Raw genomic sequence first — 24177 nt, 5'->3', positions numbered from 1 at the left:
AATCTTTCACCTTTTACAAAAATGGCTGTATTCAGTGTATAAGACATACCAACATTTTCACCCTCTTTTGGGGGGAATGGTGCAACTTGCACTCTGAAAATTATGGTACATCTTATTCTAATAAGAGAGAAGCATCAATGCTTCACCATATTGTCTAAATATAGTATAGGTTAGATTTTGAGCATTACCTGTTCTTTTATTTTTGTTTTCACTTCTGTTGGCTCTTCAGGTTTCTTTTCATCTTCCATTGCAATATACACTGCTCAAAAATATAAAGGGAACACTCAAACATCACAATATAACTCCAAGTAAATCAAACTTCTGTGAAATCAAACTGTCCACTTAGGAAGCAACACTGATTGACAATCAATTTCAAATTCTGTCGTGCACATTCAACGTTGTGCAGAACAAAGTATTCAATGATAATATTTCATTCATTCAGATCTAGGATGTGTTATTTGAGTGTTCCTTTTATTTTTTTGCGCAGTATACAGTGATACCTTGTCTTACGAACCCCTCATCATACGAACTTTTTGAGATATGAACCCGGGGGTTAAGATTTCTTTGCCTCGACTTAAAAACCCTAAGTCCTCCATTGTGTTTTCAGGGGGGGGGGCAGCAGACCTCCGTTGTGTGTGGGGGGCAGTAGGACCTTCTTGACTCCCTCCCCCAGCACTTTGCCCAGTATGACAGGCAGGGCGAAGTGGCATGGAGGAAAGGGAGGTTCAAGCCACAGCCAGCTTGAGCCTCCCATTGCTCCACGCCGCTTCGCCCTGCCTGTCATCTTGGCTCAAGCGGGCGGCGGCGGACCTCCATTGTGTTTTTTTGGGGGGGGGAGCAGACCTCCATTGTGGGGGGGGGGACAGGAGGACCTTCCTGACTCCCTCCCCCAGCGCTTCGCCCAGTATGACAGGCAGGGCGAAGCGGCGTGGAGCAAAGGGAGGCTCAAGCCGCCGCTAGCTTGAGCCTCCCATTGCTCCACACTGCTTTGCCCTGCCTGTCATCCTGGCTCAAGCGGGCGGCGGCGGACCTCCGTTGTGTTTTTGGGGGCGAGTCATCCATCCCCAGTCATCCCTCGCACACCGCCCCTTCCTGCCAGAAGCCCGGGAGGGGCCAAAGCCAGGTATGGGGAAGGGCGGAACTTCCTTGTCCCGGAACCAATTAAGTTCGTAAGACAAGGTATCACTGTATTTCATTGCTGTTGGTTTTGCTCTTTGGGGAATAGTAATTTGGTTTGCTAATTGCTAACCTTTACTGGATAGTAAAACTCATACAAAATAGAGAACGGAATTTGTTTGATAGAAGATAATATATGTAACTCAGAATTAAACTCCTGAGTCCTTGGGAAGAAACACTACCTTAAATAAGGAACCAAGAAGAAGGAAGCCACACCTCCACCAAAACAGGATAATCAAACCTTACAACTCATGTCTGCAAGGAAACAACCAAGCTCAAAGAGCAAGAAGAGAACCCAACATGAATTTATTCAATTTTATTCAGCAGCAAGTTTAATCCCCTCTCCTCTGAAGCATCCCAGCAATGGAAATAGTTGGCTACTGTTTTCTTTCAGGATGGAGTCTGTAGCCCTGAGATTTTCTGCTAATTGTCTGATTCAGCTTTGATTTATGAGTTGAATAAAGGTTTGACTAGGTCCTATTAACCTGTAAATATTTGCCAGATTGATTGATTTATTGCATTTATATTTGTAATGAGTATTAATTCATTGACTCACCATAAGTACTCATTAACTCATTAATTGATTAAATCAATTAATTATCACTTATTGTGAGATAGGTTGCATGGTAAAAGCCTACAAAGCAAATGTTTAGTTTATTATGCACATTGCTCCAAATCTGTGTGGCATAGTTCTGAGATTGTCACCAAGAAAAACTGTAATTAGCATTTCAGATTATTTGTATAAGAAGAAATGGAATTATGATTATAATGATCAGGAAGCAGATATATATTGATATACCATATTTTTCAGAGTATAAGATGCACCTGAGTATAAGACACACCTAGATTTTAGAAGTGGAAAACAAGGAAAAAAGTATTCTAAAACAAATGGTGTAGTAATTTAATAAAATACCAGTGTAGCAGAATACGTTTTACAAACATGTATACTTTTTACAACCATGTACACTTTTTACAAACCAAACTTGTGGACTTCAACTCCCAGAATTCTTCCTCCAGTCATGTAGCTCAGGAATGAGAATTGAAGTCCACAAGTTTTAAACTTGCCATGTTTGAAGACCCTTGCGCTCCTAAAATGCCTAACCCAGGGGTCTTCAAACTTGACAGCTTTAAGACTAATGGACTTCAACTCCCAGAATTCCTGCTAGATGGGATAATTAGAAGGCAAAAACAATCCTGTTTTTTGCAAAAACTGAGCCATTTTTGGCCTGTTTTTCTGCAAAAATTGGGTGGACAAAGGGTCTGGGGAGCCTGCAGTGAGTTCCTGGAGACTGGGGGGAAGGCAAAAATGTGCTGATTACTTTTGTTGCTGTAGAACTATCCCAGAAAAAGATGCATTTGGTTTAAAGAGTTCCTTATTCCCCACCCCCCTTTCAAATCTGAAGTGCTCCCTAATATCTTTGAACTTTTATATATATTTTTCCCACCATAATTTGAAAATAAATTTGTTAAAAATCAGACAATGTGATTTTCTGGATGTGTTTTCTCATGCTGTCTCATGATTGAGGTCTACGTATGATGTCAGTTACAGGCTTCTCTCATCTTTTTAAGTGCGAGAACTTGCACAACTGGTGTCTGACTAAATATCTTTTTCCCCACTGTATATTGGCAAGGATATGCAGTATACAGTTCAATTATTTCTCAGAGGATTTCCTTAAAATCCAATCAATTGAAGAATATGGTCTACTCTCCTAATTTTAATTATTGATGCAGGCACAAGTGTATATGAAACATTCAAATATCTTTTATTCCTAGTAGACCTTTAAGTCTATGCCAGCCAGACTATCTTTCAGTACACAGAATGCAAATTAAATAGAAGTCCCGAGCCAAGATGTCCAAAAATATCAAGCAAAACACAGAGCACCAAAGCATAGTGTCTAGACATCCATATCTGAAATCCTTCAATAATAAAAAACATTCATTGATCATCACTAAGAAGGAAGCATTTCTTAGTGCTGAGTTCAGAATATGTCTAGGCCACTGGCATTGCATATCTGTCATAAACGATTGAAACATGCACATACAGTAGTAGATTATTTTTTTTGTTCTTATGCAACTCTTTAGCTGAAGTTTACAGTATGTGAACTCATAGTTTTCACAAAACTTACAGCTTATGTTTACTCATGCCTTGGCCATTTCCTCATTAAATTATTACAATATGAGGCAGTCCTTAAAGACTATCTGAAAATCACATAGGTTCTAAATATTGCAGTGCATGAATTTCTGGGCAGTCTGACAGTTTACCCATATTACATTACTGCTGCAAGAGCTGTCAATCAATCAGAATAGAGCTGGAAGGAACCTTGGAGGTCTTCTAGTCCAACCCCCTGCTCAAACAGGAGATCCTATACCGGTGATGGGGAACCTATGGCATATGTGCCACAGCTGGCAAGCAGAGCAATATCAGAGGGCACCCAAGGTGTTGCCCTATGTCAGATCTACACACTGTACACACTGTCCAGATGATTTTTGGCATTCTTTTCGGTCGTTTTCTCTCTCCCATAGTTCAGGAAAGCCTCCTGAAGCCTTGGGATGGTGAAAAATGGCCCAGCAGGCAAACCAGAAGTTCAGAAACAAAGTTCTGGTTTGCCCATTGAGCAATTCTTTGCCATTCCCAAGGTTCTAGACTCTTTCCTAAACCCTGGGGATGGCATAAAACTGACCAACAGGCCAGAGGGACGGCATACAAATCTAATAAATTATTATTATTATAAATTATTAAATATCAACCCTTTCCCTTGACCCCCAACAAATGATACCCAAAGGAATCCTGCCTGCTTCAACCAACATAGAGGCGGCACTTGGATATCCATTTCAATAACCACCGATACACTTGGCATCCATGAATCTGTCTAATCTTGCCTTGAAGCTATCCAGACTGACAGCTGTCACAACCTCTTCTGGGAGTGAATTCCATAAAACAATGACCCTCTGGGTGAAGAAATATTTCCCTTTATTTGTCCTCATTTTTTTACTTATGAGCTTTAGGGAGTGCCCCCTTGTCCTAGTATTGTGTGATAGAGAAAAGAATTTTTCTCTATCCACCTTTTCTATCCCATGCATGATTTTATACACTTCGATCAAGTCACCTCTTAACCCTGCTGTTCTGTTCACAAAGACTGTACACTTGTTCTGTTCCCAGGTCTATTTGACCCAAACTAAAAAAAGGTTGATTTTAGCTACTGGAAGTGTTTTTTAATTGGTTTACTAATTTGAACATTCCTGATCATAAACAAATGAAAAATGAAATGAAAAAAATTTATGTTTAGTTTTTTATTTTGCTCAGAATAGCCCTCCTCCCTGGCTGTGTGCAATTATGTTCGCTTTAATAATAATAATTTATTAGATTTGTATGCCGCCCCTCTCCGAAGACTATATATAGGCCAGACTGCAAGTTCCAAATTACATCCTTGTTTTTAGTACAATGGATTTCTTGCATAAAATTATTTGCCTGGGTATCATTTACTTGCTTTTCTGTGTACTTCCTCCAGTGGTGGGCTGCAGGCGGAACAAACAAGTACACAGTTTCAACTCGCGTGTGCACGCACCATTTTGGCACTTCACCATCACGTTCCTATACAATGTGAGACAAGTGGCTATCCAATCTCTTCTACAACCTCTGAAGGCAGGCTATTCCACTGGTTTATTATCCTCACTGTTATGAAGTTTCTTCTTAATTGCTTCTCTCCTTGGTTAGATTCCATCCATTATTTCTTATCATGCCTTCTGGTGCTTTAGACCCCTTTTCTTTCTGGCAGACACAGAAATACTGGAAGATTGCTATCATGTCACCCCTGGGACTTCTTTTCTCTAAACTAGCCATACCCCATTTCTGCAATGGTTCTTCATCTGTTTTAGTCTCTAGACCTTTAATCATCTGTTGGATTGTGCCCATTGTTCAAATGGGAGTAATATGGCTTCCTTCTCCACCTCCCCCCCCCCAAGTACAATTCAAAGGGGATTATTACCTTTAAAGCCCAAATGATTATTACATTTAAAGCAGTGGTGAAATCTAAAAAAAAAATCCTACTGGTTCTGTGGGCGTGGCTTGGCAGGCGTGGTTTGGGGGGGGATCATGTGACTAGGTGAGCGTGGCTATGTAGTCATGTGACTGGGGATCAAAAGACAGAAAGTCACTTTAACAATGTCATGCTGCAGCAGGGTTGGACTAGATGACCTCCATGTCACCCTTGGTCCTTCCAGCCCTGGATTATGTACTAAAGCTGTGTCTAGAGCTAGGTTTGTAGTCCTTCCTTCCTCTCCATTTTCCCTCTCTCTCTCTCTCTCTTTCTTTCTTTCTTTCTTTCTTTCTTTCTTTCTTTCTTTCTTTCTTTCTCCTCAATAAAGTTGAATGCTTATGGGGAGTTTGGGAGACAGTAGAAACTGAAGTATGCAATTTATGGTCAGATAATTTATTTGAAATTGTTTCATTGGTTAACTTTTATAGATTTGGCTGGTTGAACAATCTGGTGGTCTTTTATTTATCAGAGATAGCTGAGAGTTGCTGCCTCTGTATATGTGTCTGCAAAGACTTTAAATTTTTATTTCACTACATGCTCAGCAAATGGAAATAACAAACACATATCTTTTTCATAGGTACAATGGCTGCCTCCCTAATGGTGACCGGGGTCGTAGGAAAAGCAGATTTGCCCTTTATAAAAGACCTAAAGCAAATGGCGTCAAACCTAGTACTGTTCATGTGATTTCAACACCTCAAGCATCTAAGGTACTGTCACTAATTCTCAGAGCTTGGCCCCCAGTGCTAAGTTTTGTCGAGAAGCAATGATTGAATGTGTTTGTAACTATATATATCTATTTAGTAGTTATCCGGTTTTGGTGCTAGAAGGCATTTTTTGCATAGAACATACTTTATTGGGTCTTTGAGTGCAATAATGTTCAGAATTGCAGTAATGTGCATTCAGAATTCCTTCAACTGTGCTAATAAATAAATGATGACAACATTCAAATCTACAATTTCTTAAGCTCTGATACTCTATTTCTAATTCATACTAGCTGTTTGATGTTAGTAGAAATACACTTATTCCATTTTTTCGGATGTTGCCCATACTAAAAGAAATATTATATTCCCAAACAACCACAACCACACACACACACATAACCATATAAACATTAAGAAGGGGTTTAGGGCATTTTGAGACTTAGAACAACTCTGGAATATTTTTTACAAAACAACAAACAAACAAACAAACCCATCATGTTGAAACTTTAAAACCTCAGACTGGAATGTATTTCAAAATTTAATCCATGGCCATGGATTCATAGATGTATGGACAACTATGAATCCTGCAATAAAAGCACATACAATTTATTCAGGTAGACATAAACCTACTCTAGGATAAACTACATATGAATAGTTAGACCTTTTCAATTTTTTGCAGTACGTTGAAGCTGCAGATAATGCTCCAGTGATTAATATGCTCGAATTGGAAGAGATTATTCATTTACTTAGAATTCACGTTTTAATCCCATAATGTCATGTAATGCATTAGCAAAGCAACATCTAACTCAAACTATGAGAAATGTTTTTCAAGAAAAAAATATAAATAGAACATTAGTAAGAATGAGATGGGATGCTGTGAGGGCAATATTAAGGGAACATGAGATAAGCACAATTTAAAAAACATAATTGCAAAAAGCAACTAAACTTTATTCAGAAGTTAACAATATAGCAAAACATATAACAGAAAAATATCAGTTAGTATAATATACAAACAGATGGAAAATAAAAGAAGAGAGATTATTGGCAAACAGATGAAATCTCTTGTAAATTATTTTTTGCCAAGTAAAGATAACATTCCCAGAATTAATTCCGGAAGGTATACAATTTATGGAATCTCCTTTCTCTGTTTCAGAAATCTCTAAAGTCTTTAGTTCTATTCAGAATGGAATTTTATAAAGAATTTAAAGAGATATTACCCTGTTTTCCTCAAAATAAGACATCCCCTGATAATAAGCCCAATTGGGCATTTGAGTACATGGCAATAAGGCCAATGCTTATTTCAAGGTTCAAAAAATATAAGTCAGGGTCTTATTTTCAGGGAAAATTCAAAAATATTTGAAATTTTATTTTTTATACAATAGTTTGCACCAAGAGAACCCTTTTAATAGTCTTGAAAACAATCTGAGATTATTTTGATCTTTAAAACAGCTACAAATTTTCGTAAATTGTCATCTCTTAGGCCCAATTTACTATGCAATGTGGATTATAAACCATAACAAAATTGTTAGCTACCCACTGGTTATAATTTACGTTATTCATATATTTAAAATATGAATGTAAATTTATATTTAATTAATATTGTATTCCAATTTAAAATGCAACTATCCAATCAGAAAACTATTGACTACTATAGAAATTAGTAAAATGAATTAAGTTTCACTAGTAATGTGTTCTTTAAATATATTTAAAGTTTAGAGTCTTTGATTCTCTGGAAATAGCATATTTAAAACAAATATTAAATAAATATAGATTTGGGTATAGCTGTTGTAAGATAATTGAATATATATATAGAACAACTAAAGTGCAGACAAGACTTAACAGCTTTGATTCAGATTCTATTGTGATTTTAAAAAGTACCAAGCAGGGTTATCTCTTATCACAGGGGTGTCAAACTTAATTTCATCAGGGTTCTGGTCTATTTCGGAAGCCTGGGGATGGGAGTGATTATGGTGGGCATTTGACACAGATTCAAGATTTTTCCCTTTGCATTCAAAACAACTATTCCAAATAAAGGGAGGTTCATTTTCTGTCACAAATAATTTCAATTCCATAATGTAGAGATTAAAGACACTGTAGAGTCCCCAGCTGCTATGGGCTTGACTCTTTTGTATTGGAGCAGATCTAAATGAACTGACAAATTCTCCAGATGTCTCTAAAAACTGTCTGTCTAACAGTCTATCAGTTTTTGTTATTACCTAGAGGAGGACTTAATATTAGTAATAATTTACAAAATTGATATACCACCCAATTCTCAATGACCCTGGGTAGCTCACAACAGTAAAAATAAATTACAATTGAATTAACCACAGGTAAAATATTAAGATAAAAGCTGACTATCTCAGAGATACAAGGGGGCTCACTGTCTTTCATCAAAGTCCTGGGTGAAGAGCCAGATGTTTTTGACTCTTCTGAACAATAGCCATCCTAGTTCTAGCTGGCAGATGCTGCTAAAGAGAAGGAGAATAAGCTGCTACCTCCTGTGACACTCTGCCAGGCAAAACGGGCCACAGAATGTTGTATTGGGGCCTAGTCAGTTTTGACACAACTTTATTTATATCATTATGCTGCTGCCAAATGATTTAGACACGGTCTTAGAGGAGAAACAAAGAACAAATGTTAAATGAATCAAATGTGAAAAATTAGATCAGCTTCAGGAGGCAGAGTCTCAAGGTTTAGATAGAATATTTATCTCAGTAGTTCAAAGCTTAGCATCTGGTTTTCTTTATCTGGATTTAGAAACTACGCATTAAGCCTGGTTAATATTTGGGTGGAAATATGTGGGGGGCAGGGAATAACAAGTAGATAGTTAACTGTTTCTAATTACTTTCATGCATGTCCCCTTACATTTCTTGATTTTTCTAATTATTTTCAGGACTAGATCGGGAAACACTTTTGTTTGGATCTCCCACCCACCTTTCAATTTTTAAGGGTTTTTGAGGGGAGGAAGGTCATGCTTTTGTAACCGAGTTCTAAAACTAGAATTTCTTTATGTCAAGATATTTAAAATTTAACAGACCTCATAGATACATTGCTTTAGTGTTTACATAATGGTAAACTATAATGTGATATTTGTTTTTGACTGAATGTGATGCGTGACAAAATAGCAGTAAACCATAGCTAGTAAACTGTTGACTTATAAATCTTGATTTATTTTAGTATGTATGAATTCACTATCATAGTTCATTTTAATGTGTTTCTCCTCTTCACTAATTTCTTCTAGGTATTCAGAAAAAAAACTGATAAGAATCCGGAATAGCCTAGCAAGCTATAATTGCTTTGTCTGCAACTTTGGCTTGCTCAACAAACTATCTTAAAATGAAATCTGACTAAGTATTATATAGTTATCACAACAGTTTATTTCCAAATGTGTGTACAGTGATCCCCCGGTTATTGCGTTCCCGATCATTGTGAACGGGCTAATTTGCGATTTTGCAACCCGGAAGTAAAAACACCATCTGCGCATGCGCGCCCTTTTTCATATGGGCACGCATGCGTAGATGGCGCCGGGCAGATCAGCTGCTGGGCGGCTTCCCTAGGTCTTCCCCCTCTTGCTGGCGGGAGGGCGAGCGGCGAGCATCAGCAAGGAGTTTCCCCACCGCCCACGCAAACTCCTCGCTGCCGCCCGCCCTTCGCCCGCCCACGCCGTTCATTCTCGCCGCTTCCCAGCTGAGTCCTGAAGCGAATTCGCTTCAGGACTCAGCTGGAAAGCGGCGAGAGCGAGCGCGAGCGAACGGCTTGTCCGCCGCCCGCTTGCGCATCGCCCGCCCACGCCGTTCATTCTTGCCGCTTCCCAGCTGAGTCCTGAAGCGAATTCGCTTCAGGACTCAGCTGGAAAGCGGCGAGAGCGAGCGAGAGCGAACGGCTTGTCCGCCGCCCGCTCGCGCATCGCCCGCCCACGCCGTTCATTCTCGCCGCTTCCCAGCTGAGTCCTGAAGCGAATTCGCTTCAGGACTCAGCTGGAAAGCGGCGAGAGCGAGCGCGAGCGAACGGCTTGTCCGCCGCCCGCTCGCGCATCGCCCGCCCACGCCGTTCATTCTCGCCGCTTCCCAGCTGAGTCCTGAAGCGAATTCGCTTCAGGACTCAGCTGGAAAGCGGCGCGAGCGAGCGCGAGCGAACGGCTTGTCCGCCGCCCGCTCGCGCATCGCCCGCCCACGCCGTTCATTCTCGCCGCTTCCCAGCTGAGTCCTGAAGCGAATTCGCTTCAGGACTCAGCTGGAAAGCGGTGAGAGCGAGCGCGAGCGAACGGCTTGTCCGCCGCCCGCTCGCGCATCGTCCGCCCACGCCGTTCATTCTCGCCGCTTCCCAGCTGAGTCCTGAAGCGAATTCGCTTCAGGACTCAGCTGGAAAGCGGCGAGAGCGAGCGCGAGCGAACGGCTTGTCCGCCGCCCGCTCGCGCATCGCCCGCCCACGCCATTCATTCTCGCCGCTTCCCAGCTGAGTCCTGAAGCGAATTCGCTTCAGGACTCAGCTGGGAAGCGCGAGCGAGCGGCGCCAGCGAACGGCTTGTCCGCCGCCTGCCTGCCTGCCCGCTAGCGAGGAGCCGAAGATTGGGGGCGGCGCGGCTGTTTTAAAACGTCGCCGCTGGCATGGGGGGCTTGCCAGCACCCCCCGGACCCCCAACCCGGGTTTGGGGGGCTGCTAGGAAGCCCCCCATGCCGGCGGCGACGTTTTAAAACAGCCGCGCCGCTTCCCAATGAGTCCCGAAGACAAACGCGGAAGTTCGCCTTTGACGTTTGTCTTCGGGACTCAGTTGGGAAGCCGCGCGGCTGTTTTAAAATGTCGCCGCCGGCATGGGGGGCTTCCTAGCAGCCCCCCAAACCCGGGTTGGGGGTCCGGGGGGTGCTGGCAAGCCCCCCATGCCGGCGGCGACGTTTTAAAACAGTTGCGCCGCCCCCAATCTTCGGCTCCTCGCTAGCGCTGCGGAAGTAAAAACACCATCTGCGCATGCGCAGATGGTGTTTTTACTTCTGCAGCGCTACTTCGCGAAAACCCGCTCGTTGCGGGGGGTCCTGGAATGGAACCCTCGCAATGATCGGGGGATCACTGTACTTTTAAAGGCAGCCTTCCTCAGTCCAATTAATTAGACTTGCACAGGAAAATACCCAGTGTTCCCATTAAACCCTTTGGACTAAATCAGACTAGGATATGAACATCATGTAGGTCAGTACTATTTTTATTGTAAAGTTTCAATAACAGAATCTTTCATTTTACCTTCCTTCCCTTTTATCTTTGGGCATACTGGGCATACGGACTGAGGAAGGCTGCCTTTAAAAGTACATATTTGGAAATAAACTGTTGTGATAACTATATAATACTTAGTCAGATTTCATTTTAAGATAGTTTGTTGAGCAAACCAAAGTTGCAGACAAAGCAATTATAGCTTGCTAGGCTATTCCGGATGCCCACATCTTAGACTTTTACTCACATTGCATTGTTGGCCCAAGCACAGGTTTAACTAGCTATTGCTTTAGCAGTGGATTTTTCTCATGCATCTGCGTTCTACACAACCTGCCCATTGCATTCTAAAAGTTGGAAGTGCACATACATTATGTGGACATTATCCACATTAGCTAAAGTTGCTTTCATGGAAGAAAGCGGAGTAGAAATTGAAATTGACAAAATGTCTATCAGTTCTGAGTTTCTGGCTCTTCTTTATTTTGAGCATTAAAAGGCAGTTGCTTCAACCATAGAGCGATTCCGGACGAGGTGGAGAGCCAGGGCACTATGGTCATTACTGTGAGGGGCAGATGTGGCGGGAGCTGAGGGGTAGGCCGCTCTTGGAGAATGAGCACTCGCTGTTTGAAAGTGATTCCCTGTTCTGGTCTCCCGGTCTCATCCCATGTAGCTGGACCCTGGTCTCAGGTTTCTGCTACTCAATGCCAGGTCAGTTGCCAACAAGGCTCCCTTGATCTGAAATTTATTCTTGGAGGAGGGGGCTGACCTGGCTTGTGTGACCGAAACCTGGCTTGGCCCGGAGGGAGATGTTCCTCTCTCAGAAATATGCCCAGACGGGTTTCTGGTCTTGCATCAGCCACGACACCAGGGAAGGGGTGGGGGAGTGGCTGTCATTGTCCATGAGACTCTAAGCCCTCGTAGGACGCCTGCTCCAGAGATTGTCAGATGTGAATCTCTCCTCCTGAGATTGGATTTAGGGGTTCAGGTGGGCTTATTGTTAACATACCTGCCTCCCAGTTATGTTGCAACAGCCCTGCCTGCACTGCTTGAAGCAGCAGCTGGGCTGGTGGTGGAGTTCCCCAGACTTGCTGTCCTGGGGGACTACAATTTACCGTCGCTCGGTGAAACCTCGGTGGTAGCACAGGAGTTCATGGCTTCCATGACACCATGGACCTGACCCAAATAATTCAGGGTCTGACTCATAGAGGATATTTCGGAGCAGTGGGAAAATGATCTGATTTTAAGGGGTATAGACACCACACCATTGTCATGGTCAGATCACTCCCTGTTGAGGCTGGACTTTGATTGACCAATCCCCCACCCCAGAGAGGCGGAACCGATTAGGAGGTTCTGCCCCAGGTGCCTAATGGACCCGGGTGGGTTTCAGAGGGAGCTTGGGGAAATTCCCGATTTGTTTGTCTGCAATTCGGCCGAGTCTCTGGTGACAGCATGGAATACAGCCGCATTGGGGACTCTGGACTGAATTGCACCTTTGCGGCCCCTCCAAGATCTCCTTGGTTTACTGAGGAACTCCGGGGGATGAAAGGCCAGTAGAGACGCCTAGAGCAAGAGACCCAGTAGCTCTGAGTCTGACCGAGCACGGGTAAGAGTTTATGTTAAGACTTACCTTGTGGCAATAGAGGCAGCAAAGTCACCGTACGTTACCACCTTTATTGTGTCTGCAGATTCTCGCCCAGTCTGTTTAGGGTGACCCGCTCTCTCCTGAATAAGAAGGCAGCGGTGGAGTCCTTTCGGGGGGCAGGGATGAGGAATTTGTTCAGTTTCTTGCAGATAAAGTCACTCAGATTCAGAATGATCTGGACTCCAATTGGGCAATACAGGGCTCAATTAGCCTTTCATGGTAAAATGAGGACCCAGATTGTTGGGGCAATAGGCTAACTCTGTAAATTGCTCAGAAAGGGCGGTAAAGCACTGTGAAGTGGTATTTAAGTCTTAAGTGTTACGGTGTTGCTAACTCCATAAAGAAGTTAAACCATTCCTCAGTCCCAGGAAAAGACAGATATATTAATAGACTGAGATATCAGAGGAATAATAGTGCAGATTTAATAGACCAGCAAGAAACTTCTCATATCAGAATGGAAAAAATAATCTCTAACCATTAATAATAAATCACAACCTGTGTTTTATACAAACATCAGAAACAGACTGCAAACAATGGAAGAGGTTGAGGCAATGAACAGAAATTTAGACAATAAAATGCAAAATAGATTTCATTAATCACTGGCCACAATGGTTTGGATTGAAAGAGAAAGCTGTTATTGGTTGCTTCTTTTTATGTGGTGCTAAATTAAGGGTGTTGCACATTTCTGTTTTTAAAATAACAAAATAGTTGTGCCCAACAGCCAATTGTGTTTTAGTCTGGAAAAGAAACTGAAGAAACAATCAAGTTTACGTGGAAAAGAGAATGTCTGTCTTTGAATGACATTGAGAGTTGGAATACAGGTAGTCCTTGAGTTATGACTGTAACAGAGCCTGTTTATTATGATCCGAAGCTAGGAGGGCTGTTATACTGTGACTCTGCCCTATATACAAAATATTTCTCATGAGAACAATGAGGTATTCTGGGACACCCAATTTTTCTGAGCTTTCTCAAATACAGCATTCATCACCAATAATATCTCCTATTCCTCAGCCTTTCTAAACCCAACTTGAACATCTGGCATCTCTTTTCCCATGCAAGACTAATCTCTGTTGAATTATCTTAAGCATTATTTTGTTACATGTGAAATTAAGGGGATAGTATGGTAGTTTACACATTGTTAGTCTCCTTTTTTTGATATTGTAGATTGATTTCTTCTGATTTGTTGGCCACTGAACCATTCTCCATATTTGCTGGCATAGGCCCTCAATTATCTAGGCCCTCAACAGTCAGGATTCAGGCCCGGTTACAGCACGGAAACTGCTTTGGTCGCGTTGATGAATGATCTCTGGCGGGCCCAGGACAGGGGTTAATCCTCTGTCCTGGTGCTTCTCAACCTCCCAGTGGCTTTCGATGCCATCGACCATGGTATCCTTTTGCGCTGGCTGGAGGGGTTGGGAGTGGGAGGTACTGTTCTTCAGTGGTTCTCCTCCTACCTCTCTGGTCGGTCGCAGTCGGTGTTAGTGGGGGGTCAGAGGTGGATCTCTAGGTTGCTCCCTTGTGGGGTGCCTCAGGGGTCAGTCCTCTCCCCCCTGCTATTTAATATCTACATGAAACCGCTGGGTGAGACCATCCAAGGGCATGGGGTGAGGTATCATCAGTACGCTGATGATACCCAGCTTTACATCTCCACTCCATGTCCAGTCAACGAAGCAGTGGAAGTGATGTGCTGGTGCCTGGAGCTGTTGGGGTCTGGATGGGTGTCAACAGACTCAAACTCAACCCTGATAAGATGGAGTGGCTGTGGGTTTTGCCTCCCAAGGACAATCCCATCTGTCCGTCCATCACCCTTGGGGGGGATTACTGACCCCCTCAGAGAGGGTTCGCAACTTGGGCGTCCTCCTTGATCCACAGCTAACATTAGAAAACCATCTTTCAGCTGTGGCAAGGGGGGCGTTTGCCCAGGTTCGCCTGGTGCACCAGTTGCGGTCCTATTTGGACCGGGAGTCACTGCTCACAGTGACTCCCTTGAGGTTCGACTACTGTAATGCTCTCTACATGGGGCTACCTTTGAAGAGTGTTCGGAAACTTCAGATTGTGCAAAATGCAGCTGCGAGAGCAATCATGGGCTTCCCTTGGTATGCCCATGTTACACCAACACTCCGCAGTCTGCATTGGCTGCCGATCAGTTTCCAGTCACAATTCAAAGTGTTGGTCATGACCTATAATGCCCTTCATGGCATCGGGCCAGAATATCTCCAAGACCGCCTTCTGCCGCACGAATCCCAGTGACCGGTTAGATCCCACAGAGTTGGCCTTCTCCGGGTCCCGCCGACTAAACAATGTCGTCTGGCAGGACCCAGGGGAAGAGCCTTCTCTGTGGTAGCCATGACCCTCTGGAACCAGCTCCTCCTGAGAGATTAGAACTGCCCCCACCCTCCTTGCCTTTCGTAAACTTCTTAAAACCCACCTTTGCCGCCAGGCATGGGGGAACTGAGATATCTTCCTCCGGGCCTGTACAGTTTATGCATGGTATGTTTGTATGTATGTTTCTTTTTAATAATGGTTTTTTAGTGATTATTAGATTTGTTATATATTGTATTATTACTGTTGTGAGCCACCCGGAGTCTACGGAGAAGGGCGGAATACAAATCTAATAAATAATAATAATAATAATAATAATAATAATAATAATAATAATAATAATAATAGCTTAATTAGAACCTTTACTGATTATTCTGCTGCTTCAGTTGGTATAGCTGAGTTGGTAATGAATAGAGTATTTGATCTAACAATAGGGATTCTTGTAAGTAGGGAATATCTTCTAAAATATATTGGATATATTAATATCCAATATTAAGATATATTGGATACATTACAATTGTAGAGTGTTTCAATATGTTCCCTCCATCTTCCTTTGGTCTCCTTTGAATGGTTACTATCTGACTATTGGCATGCTTTAGCATACCTATTCAAGGTTGGAATCTCCTCCTGAATTCAGCAATCTTTTCAGAGTCCTTGTTTTCCTGTGTCTGTTTCCATCTTCATTGTTTTTGCCAATGTAATACTATTTTGTGTCATTTCTAAGAGCTCTCTAAAACTCTTCGTTAAATTCATTTCTTAGGTTTCATCTCTTGCTTGTATGTATGCTGTTCCTGAAAGCGTTGTCCTCTCCAATTGCAATTTATAGTCTCTTTCTTGTTGATATAACTTGTTTATTTGAAGAAAGATGAACTTGTACAATTGTTTGTTTGTAGCATTTGTTCATTTTGTAATGTCCTGGTCTTTATGAATTTTGACCATGTGTATTTGTACAAAAAAAAAAGGTACAAGAAGCCAAAGAGGTATACTGTCATAATAGGAAATCGTTATGTGGTTGATTTGCACTGACAATGTTTCATATCCCCCCCCCCCCAAAATTGATTTCTATCAACTTCTTTCAGTGATAAAATCAATTTCAATAATATTTTAGACTAGCTGTTATCATTTCTTGTCCTGCAATATAATATATCCTGTAAATTCTGATCATGTAATTGTGAGACCTTAGTTCCATAATTGCAAGAATATATCTTGAGTTTGTCTGGAACAAATCAGAACAGAATAACCATTTTATATTGTTCAGGGGAAAAAAATCAGTGCAGCTTTTTTGTGTATCCAAGAATGACAGATGTTTCTGTATTCTGACAATAATGTACCTTTGTAAGACTAACTGCTTTTCAGTGTGTACAATACACTGATTCTTCATTCATTTCTTAGCTCTGGATCTCAAAATGTCATTTATTTTTAATGTAAACTATTTTGTATATATTGGACTGCAAAATCATTTTTTCTTCCATTGGAAAGCCTCTATATCAGTTTCTTTTATGACTATTTACTGATTTGTTTCTCTGCATTCATAATCTTCAATGGCATTTGGGATTTATGGTATAACTTGGATGATTATGAGAATATAGACCACTTCACATAAGATTCCTTTGGGTTTTTGAAATAAATTGCTTCCTTTGCTAACAGAATAGTTTTATGAGGTAACAAGAAATTCTGCCTTCTTATTTACCAGTATAAGTTGTTTTTCTCTGTTTTAATGGATAGATCCTTTGTGTGTTTAGCTATTTCTGAAGTGTGCCATATTCCACTAGGGAGGTCTGTTTTCTCTTGGCAATATCTTGGTGCTTCAGGCAAGTGAGGGAACATTTTAATTAGATATGCTGTACTATATTTTGATAAACATAATGTTATATACTACAGTATATGATATTTTACACAAATATAATATTAATATATTTGCCTTCCTGAAGATTTTCAGTTTTGTTCATTTGAATCAATATTTTATATATCTTAAACCTGCCCCAATAATACCTTCAGAATTATCCATATACTTTCTGGGCATTCACTATCTAGCTTAGATGCATTCCTTTAAGGCAAAGTGTTTATTTCTTTGTAATATGTTCCCTAAGGAAGGCTTTCTGGCTTCACATCAGCCACAGGAACAATTTGAAAGCTCTCTATTCTGCAGAGAGGTCCGTGGACTACTAGTGGTCTGTGAGAAAATTTTGGTGGTTCATGGAGAAATCTTGGCCCCTCGGCCAGATATGACCAAGAGCAATTAATCTAGTCCAGGAAGGAAAGGAAAGGAAGACCACAGCTACAGCTACAGTCCTGGAATATAAGAATGACTTTCCCAGCAACTCAACAAGCCACCGTCAAATAAGCTTCAATTATTTTGTAATAATTAATAATTTTGTTGCAATTAAACAACCTTTAAAGGTTTTGTCATGAATAATAATAATAATAATAATAATTTAATAATAATAATTTATTGGATTTGTATGCCGCCCCTCTCCGTAGACTCGGGGCGGCTAACAACAATGATAAAAACAGCATGTGACAATCCAATAATAAAACAACTAAAAACCCTTATTATAAAACCAAACATACACATAGACATACCATGCATAACTTGTAATGGCCTAGGGGGAAGAGCTATCTCAACTCCCCCATGCCTGGAGGTATAAATGAGTCTTGAGTAGTTTACGAAAGACAGGGAAGGTGGGGGCAATTCTAATCTCCGTGGGGAGTTGGTTCCAGAGGGCTGGGGCCGCCACAGAGAAGGCTCTTCCCCTGGGGCCCACCAAACGACATTGTTTAGTCGACGGGACCCGGAGAAGGCCAACTCTGTGGGACTTTATCGGTCGCTGGGATTCGTGCGGTAGCAGGCGGTTCCGGATGTAGTCTGGTCCAAAGCCATGTAGGGCTTTAAAGGTCATGACCTTTAAATAAACAGTTATGATTTTGTTATAATTAAATAAGTATTTATAACTTTGTTATGTTAAATAGGTGCATTAATAAAATGGAAGTTCTCTGATTATTATTTTACAAATGTATTTATCTTTTTTAAAAACCATATTATTGGTCTGCGGGACTTAAAATTATGAATTTGGTGGTCCATGGGATTTAAAAGTATGACTTTGGTGGTCCCTGAGGTCCAAAAGGTTGGAGACCTCTGCTGTAGAGGATGCTGCAAGAGTTCATTCCACTACAGGTATCTGTAATGTTGAAAGCAGACCTGCAAAGTATTTATTATGTTACAACTTGGTCTCAGAAATCTATTATCTAGACAGATCAAAGCAGGTGCTGGGTGTTTGGATGACATATACTCTTGTTTATGTTTCATTGTCCTCTGCATTGCTTGTAATTACATCTGTTTTCCTTCCATTCACATATTACAAAGAAACCAGAGTGAAGGAGAGAACAAGTTGTCAAACTGTACTTGTAGTTTTTCTTTTTGAGTGGTCATTATATAAACCTTCCACTGTCTCTTTTGAGGGTGATATTTGCATTTTAATAATGTTTAATTTGAAGAATACTATTTATTATGAAGTGTATTAATTCAACACTTTTGGAATATTATCTCAATTGTTCTTTATAGTAATTGAATGAGACAAGTCTAAAGCATAGTATATTCTCCCATGAGGAAAATAATGCATTTCCTAAAATTACCTTGTAGTTTCTATCCTTGTTGATGTGAGAATTAGGGACCAATATGTAACTCCAACATAAGTCGTTATAGTATTTTCAGTATTGCGTTATTTCTCCCATTGTGGTTTTCATAATTGGATAAGTAGACTGTGTGACACTTATATTTTTTTAGCATCCTGAACTTTCGATAAACATTTAGCATTGCTAAGAAATACAGCAATGCTTCTTTGAATCATGGTAAGAGGGGTTTTTTGGTGTTTGTGTGTGTCTTTCAGTCTGTCCTGACTCCTGGAAACTGCCCAGATTAGTCCCTGCAATATTCCTGCCAAGATTTCAGAAGTGGTTTGCCATTGCCTTTTTTCCAGGGCTGAGAGAAAGTAACTGGCCTAAGGTCATTCAGCTCACTGTGTGCCTAAGGCAGGACTACAATTCACACTCTCCTTGTTTATATTCTCATACCTCAACCCCTAAGTAGACTGTACTGGCTCTTCTTTTTAATTGATACATAGAGATAAATGATGAAAAGCAAAGAAAGAGATAGGAAAAAAAGTAAACAATGCAGTTTCTGTAATTGAGGTGATAATATCCCTACAAACTGTGCAGTGTTCATTCTTTCTCCATTCTGTGATTAGAGTAGGAGTTGGCAAGCAACAATATAGGTTTGCCAGGTAGTCTAGGATAGAGGTATAACTTATATACAATGCAAGGCTTTTTGCATTTCTGTATTCAGTTTGGGATTTAGGTAAGCTAGCAGGAATTTATGTCCTTATATTTTGGGTGTTGGCTAGGGTCCAGCGGTCCATATAATAACAAAAATAAAGTTTGTTAGCTTTGCCTATTTGTCACTTGTCTTGGTACTATTTGAATATTAAAATCCTTCCATATATTTAAAGAAGATAACTGGAACCCCTTTTAAACCTATGAATAATTCTTTTTTGTTTTATTCTTAATAGCCACTGAGCTTCCATTTTAAAGAATGTTAACTTAATCATCAAGAATAATGGGTTATCTAGCTCATAGGCCCTTTAATATTTTGTGTTTAGAAAGAAAATTGATAAAAGCACCAAGCTCCTATGAATGTGGTTTTTGAATTGTAGAAATTGTTTCAGTGAAATAAGATTAAGTACATGTAGTACTAAATGAATAGTTGTTTTAGAAACACAGGACATTAATTTTCTGTAATTACAAACTAAAGACACCCTGTATCTATGTGGGAGGAACATACGTATGTATAATTTACCTAGTAAAAAATAGAAGCAAAAAACAGGATTACTAAAGGATATTTTAGAATGCCAATCTATGAAGCTGGGGTTGCCTTTAGTCTGTAATCAACTATTTCCAAATAACCTTTCAAACATATCCTTAATTCTAATTGCTTGACTGGAAGTGGCTGAATGTTTTCAGCTGCACCTGGATTCTTAAGCATATCTGTAATACAAATATTTATTAAATATTACCTATCAGTAGCTAAGCATGTGGTAGATTGAATTTAAGAGATATTTAGGAGATTATGCCATTTAAAATGAAGAAAATAGCAGATGCAGATACTGTCTGTCTATGAACATACATACATACCCAACTCTGTAATTGATTCATATAAATATATTTGGCTCATCTTTTGAAACCAGCTTTTTAAGTTAATGTTTAAGGATAGAATTCTGAGTAAGAGAAGCATTAGAGACATTTTTCTTTATTTTAAGGGGAAAGGATAATTTGAAGATTTGATAAGTTCCAATACTTGCAGAATAATTAAAATAGATTTATTGACTGACTGACTGACTGACTGACTGACTGATTGACTCACTCACTCACTCACTCACTCACTCACTCACTCACTCACTCATTCATTCATTTATTGCATTTATATGCTGCTCACTCCGAAACAGACTCTGCACGAGTATATGACTAGGTAGTCATGAAGGTGCTTTTCCAAAAGGCAATTAGACTACAGTGACACCTCGTCTTTGTTATACATACTCCTGGTCAGTTGGAGGATGATGAAGAAATTGAGGACTCTGATACAGATAGTGTTTATGAATTAGTGGTGGGCCCCGGGGTTACAGGTAGTAGAACAGGTGGGAGGCCAGCCACAGGATGTGGCTATGAGTCCAGAATCTAGCGAGGAAGAATCAGACGTTCGCTGGGTCAATCCGAAATTCAGAAGGGTCCAAAGACGTAAAGAACAGGTGTTTGGAAGAAGATATTAAGGGGAGGAATGGGTTAAATACTGTAGTGATGTATTTGGTACGTCAGTGGGGAAGAAGAGTGGAGTTTCAATGTTGTAGGGCTAAATGAAAGTTTTTTTTCCCTTCAGCTCCCAAGCAAGCAAATGCATTCTGTGCTATTTTACAGTCATTTCTGCTGTTTGTGAATCATGCTGTGAGTACATAAATCTTGTTAAACAGAGAAGACTGAGAGGAATGTATGAGGAATGCAATTAAGAAAGATAATGGGGAGGAAGAGGAATGTGCCAGTATGAACTGTAGTTTGAATACGGAAGGGAAGAGAAATAAAGATGGAGTTTCTTTGTTTATGAAATACTGCATTTAGTAAGACTTATTTGTAATAGCTAAAGTTCTACCAGAAACCAGAACAGTCTTACAAACCCCTCGTCATATGAACTTTTTGAGATACGAACCCGGGGTTTAAGATTTCTTTGCCCCGTCTTGAAAACCCTTTCCATCTTACGAACCTGAGCCCAGGTCCGTGGGCTCTCTTACTGCGGCTGCACTGTTGTACTGCGCATGTGCTCTCTGACTGCCGAAGGGATTCCTCTGCCTTGTGACTGCCACCGCTCGGATTTCCCATTTGCTTGCGTGGGAATTCCCCACCCCCCTTTGCTTGCACCTTAGTTGGGGAACGCCGGAGCTGCCCCATTTCCATGCCACTTTCCCCTCTAGCCCTCCACTTCCTCTGCTCCCCGCAGTCGCCCCATTCTGCTGCCAAAATCTCTCCTAGCCTGCTGCTTTGTTCGCCCCATCTCGCTGCTAAAATCATCCCTCCAAAAGCTTCCTACACTGCTCCAAATTGCCCCAAAATCGCTCCCCCCAAAGCTTCCTACACCGCTCCAAATTGCCCCCAAAATCACTCCCCCAAAAGCTTCCTATCTTGCCCCAAATTGCTCCAAAAATCGCCCCTCCAAAAGCTTCCTATCTTGCTCCAAATTGCTCCAAGAGAAACCTTAACATTTACTGTACCCAAACATAGATACATGCACACACTACATAGTCCATAATATGCATAATTAACTGAAAACATAGAAGATGAAGGATGTAGAACCCCGATTATTGGCTGATTGCAAATTGGTCAACAGAGAATAACAGATCCTTGTTGGACTATGCTGCATGCATTGAACCCAGCTGTCAATCATGTAATAGTTTTAGCATTTTCTTCTTTATTATGGAAGAGGCTGTAGCTGATACGTATAAAGAAAAAATGAAAAAAGATGAAAAAAGTCATAATTTACATTTATAAAAATCTTAACCAACATTAGCTTTTGAAATCATTATTTCACAATAATTTCTGCTTTATCAATAGATAAATGACAGTGTTCAACTATATCTATTGGTGCTTTATAATATTTGATTTTTGATCTATTTATGAATTGTTTTTAAATAAGAAAATGCTGCCCCTGTTTTGTATGGGCATATGCCTTGTAAAGACTGGTATTTTTTTTAAGGAAATCACTTTTTTAAATAAACTAGAACTCTTGGAGACTCCAGGGACATATCTGCATGTTTTTCTTGGGAATATTATAGAAGACATTTGCTGTTGTCTTATTCCAGGCTGTTGTGGTTTCCAGCCCTAAGTACTAATCATGCCCAATCCTACCTAGCTTCTAAATCCATACTAAACAGTCTAATTATTTCTATTTAAAAGGCATCTGAAAGGTAGGCAAAAATATATCTTTTTTTCTTGAGGCAAATATTTGTGGCCTGATACATAATGTTATGTCATAATATGGTTTGGTTTGGTTTGGTTTTGCCTTACACTATGTATAAAACAGGTTGCTATCACTGAAAGTAACCCTGATTTTTAAAATCCTGGTTTATAGGTGTTCTTTATAAACCTTTTTTAATTGAGAACCCAATTAGGTATATACTGAGAGGGCATGAGAAAGGCTTAGTTTCCTCTAGAAAATCTTCATCAAGCAATATTTCCAATGTAAAATATATAAAACAAAGAATAATATTGTAGAACTGAAATCAAAGGAAGGCACTTTTTTTCTTGACTTTGTGAAGTAGATAATGCATATTTTTTGAAAATAAACCCTATTGAATTACCGTATAGATTTTCTACCTGCTCTTCCATTCAAAAACTCATAAATGATTATATCTATATGCCAGATGATTCTTGGTTTCCCAAAAATTTAATTTAATTTAATTTGTTATGATTACAGTTAATAACTACAGTATATGCTGTACTGTACATAAAAAATGTAGTCATGTTTGTTTTATTTTATACTGTTCTTCGCTAGCAGAAATGTTATTTAAATAAAGCAGAGAATGTTTTATTTTACAGGCCATCAGTTGTAAGGGCCAACACAGTATCTCCTACACGTTGTCACGAAATCAAACCGTTGTAGTAGAATATACGCATGATAAAGATACTGATATGTTTCAGGTAAGTGTACTAACATTATACAAAAGTAGTTGTTTGTGGTATTGTAATAATAGATTTCCTAGATATTTTAATTTCATATGTGCCTTTATGGATTGGAAATTTGTCATATGAAAAGTAATTCTCAGAAAACGTTTATGCTGTGTCCTGTCTCTGTCTTTTATATTAAGAACACATACACTACCAACCAACTACACAAGGAAGGCTACTGACCTCCTAGTAGATGGCCTTTAGAGACAGTCACACTGCCTTTAAGGCTGATAGCCAGAGAGTGAAAGTGCTTGCCACAATTATAGTCTTGAGGTATTTGATAGTCTCTGATACAAAATTTATGTAAATCTGAACCACACCAGATAAACAAGAGCAATCATATAATAAACTCAAAATCTACATCAAAAGCAATCCAGAAAGTAGTGATGCCTCAATCAAAGCTGGTTGGACAAGCTATCACACCTATACAATCAATAATATCAATAAGATCCATTCCTCTGTCCCCTGATAATGTTACCTAGCTTGGTAATGAAATGTCTGTAGGAAGGAAAGCAAGTTCAAGAAAATGCCAAAACTCAGCTGTAAACTACATGTTTTCAGTATGGCAACTATCTGATACAGCCTAGTATTTAAGCCTTCTTTGGTAGCCTGGACAACCAGGAATTGCTTCAGAGGCAAGTGAACAGATTGGACTGCTCTATCCCCTCTTTGCCAGTGCACTTTATTTCCATGCTAGGACAAGAAGCCTCTTCCTCCATAATTAGCATGTAAATGTAATGGGCTAATGGAGAGGGACAGATTGTTCACCAATTGCTTGACAGAAGGCCATTAAAAAGATACCCTGAATTTCTACGAGGGCTATTGATAGGAGGGGATGGTC

General features: G+C 40.3%; 1 protein-coding gene across 1 annotated transcript in view; it reads left to right on the top strand.

Moving 5' to 3' along the window:
* Positions 1 to 24177, top strand: part of PELI2 (pellino E3 ubiquitin protein ligase family member 2) — a 63952-nt gene that overhangs the window by 21988 nt on the left and 17787 nt on the right. Inside the window, exons 2-3 of the mRNA XM_070749904.1 lie at positions 5791 to 5920; positions 23208 to 23309. Of these exons, the coding sequence (XP_070606005.1) occupies positions 5791 to 5920; positions 23208 to 23309 (232 nt within the window). The remainder of the gene's footprint in view (positions 1 to 5790; positions 5921 to 23207; positions 23310 to 24177) is intronic.

The sequence above is a fragment of the Erythrolamprus reginae genome, chromosome 1, assembly GCF_031021105.1.
Source record: "Erythrolamprus reginae isolate rEryReg1 chromosome 1, rEryReg1.hap1, whole genome shotgun sequence".
Classification (NCBI taxonomy): domain Eukaryota; kingdom Metazoa; phylum Chordata; class Lepidosauria; order Squamata; family Dipsadidae; genus Erythrolamprus; species Erythrolamprus reginae.
Note: the sequence above shows the minus strand (reverse complement) of the source record. Positions and strands in the feature narration are given on the sequence as shown.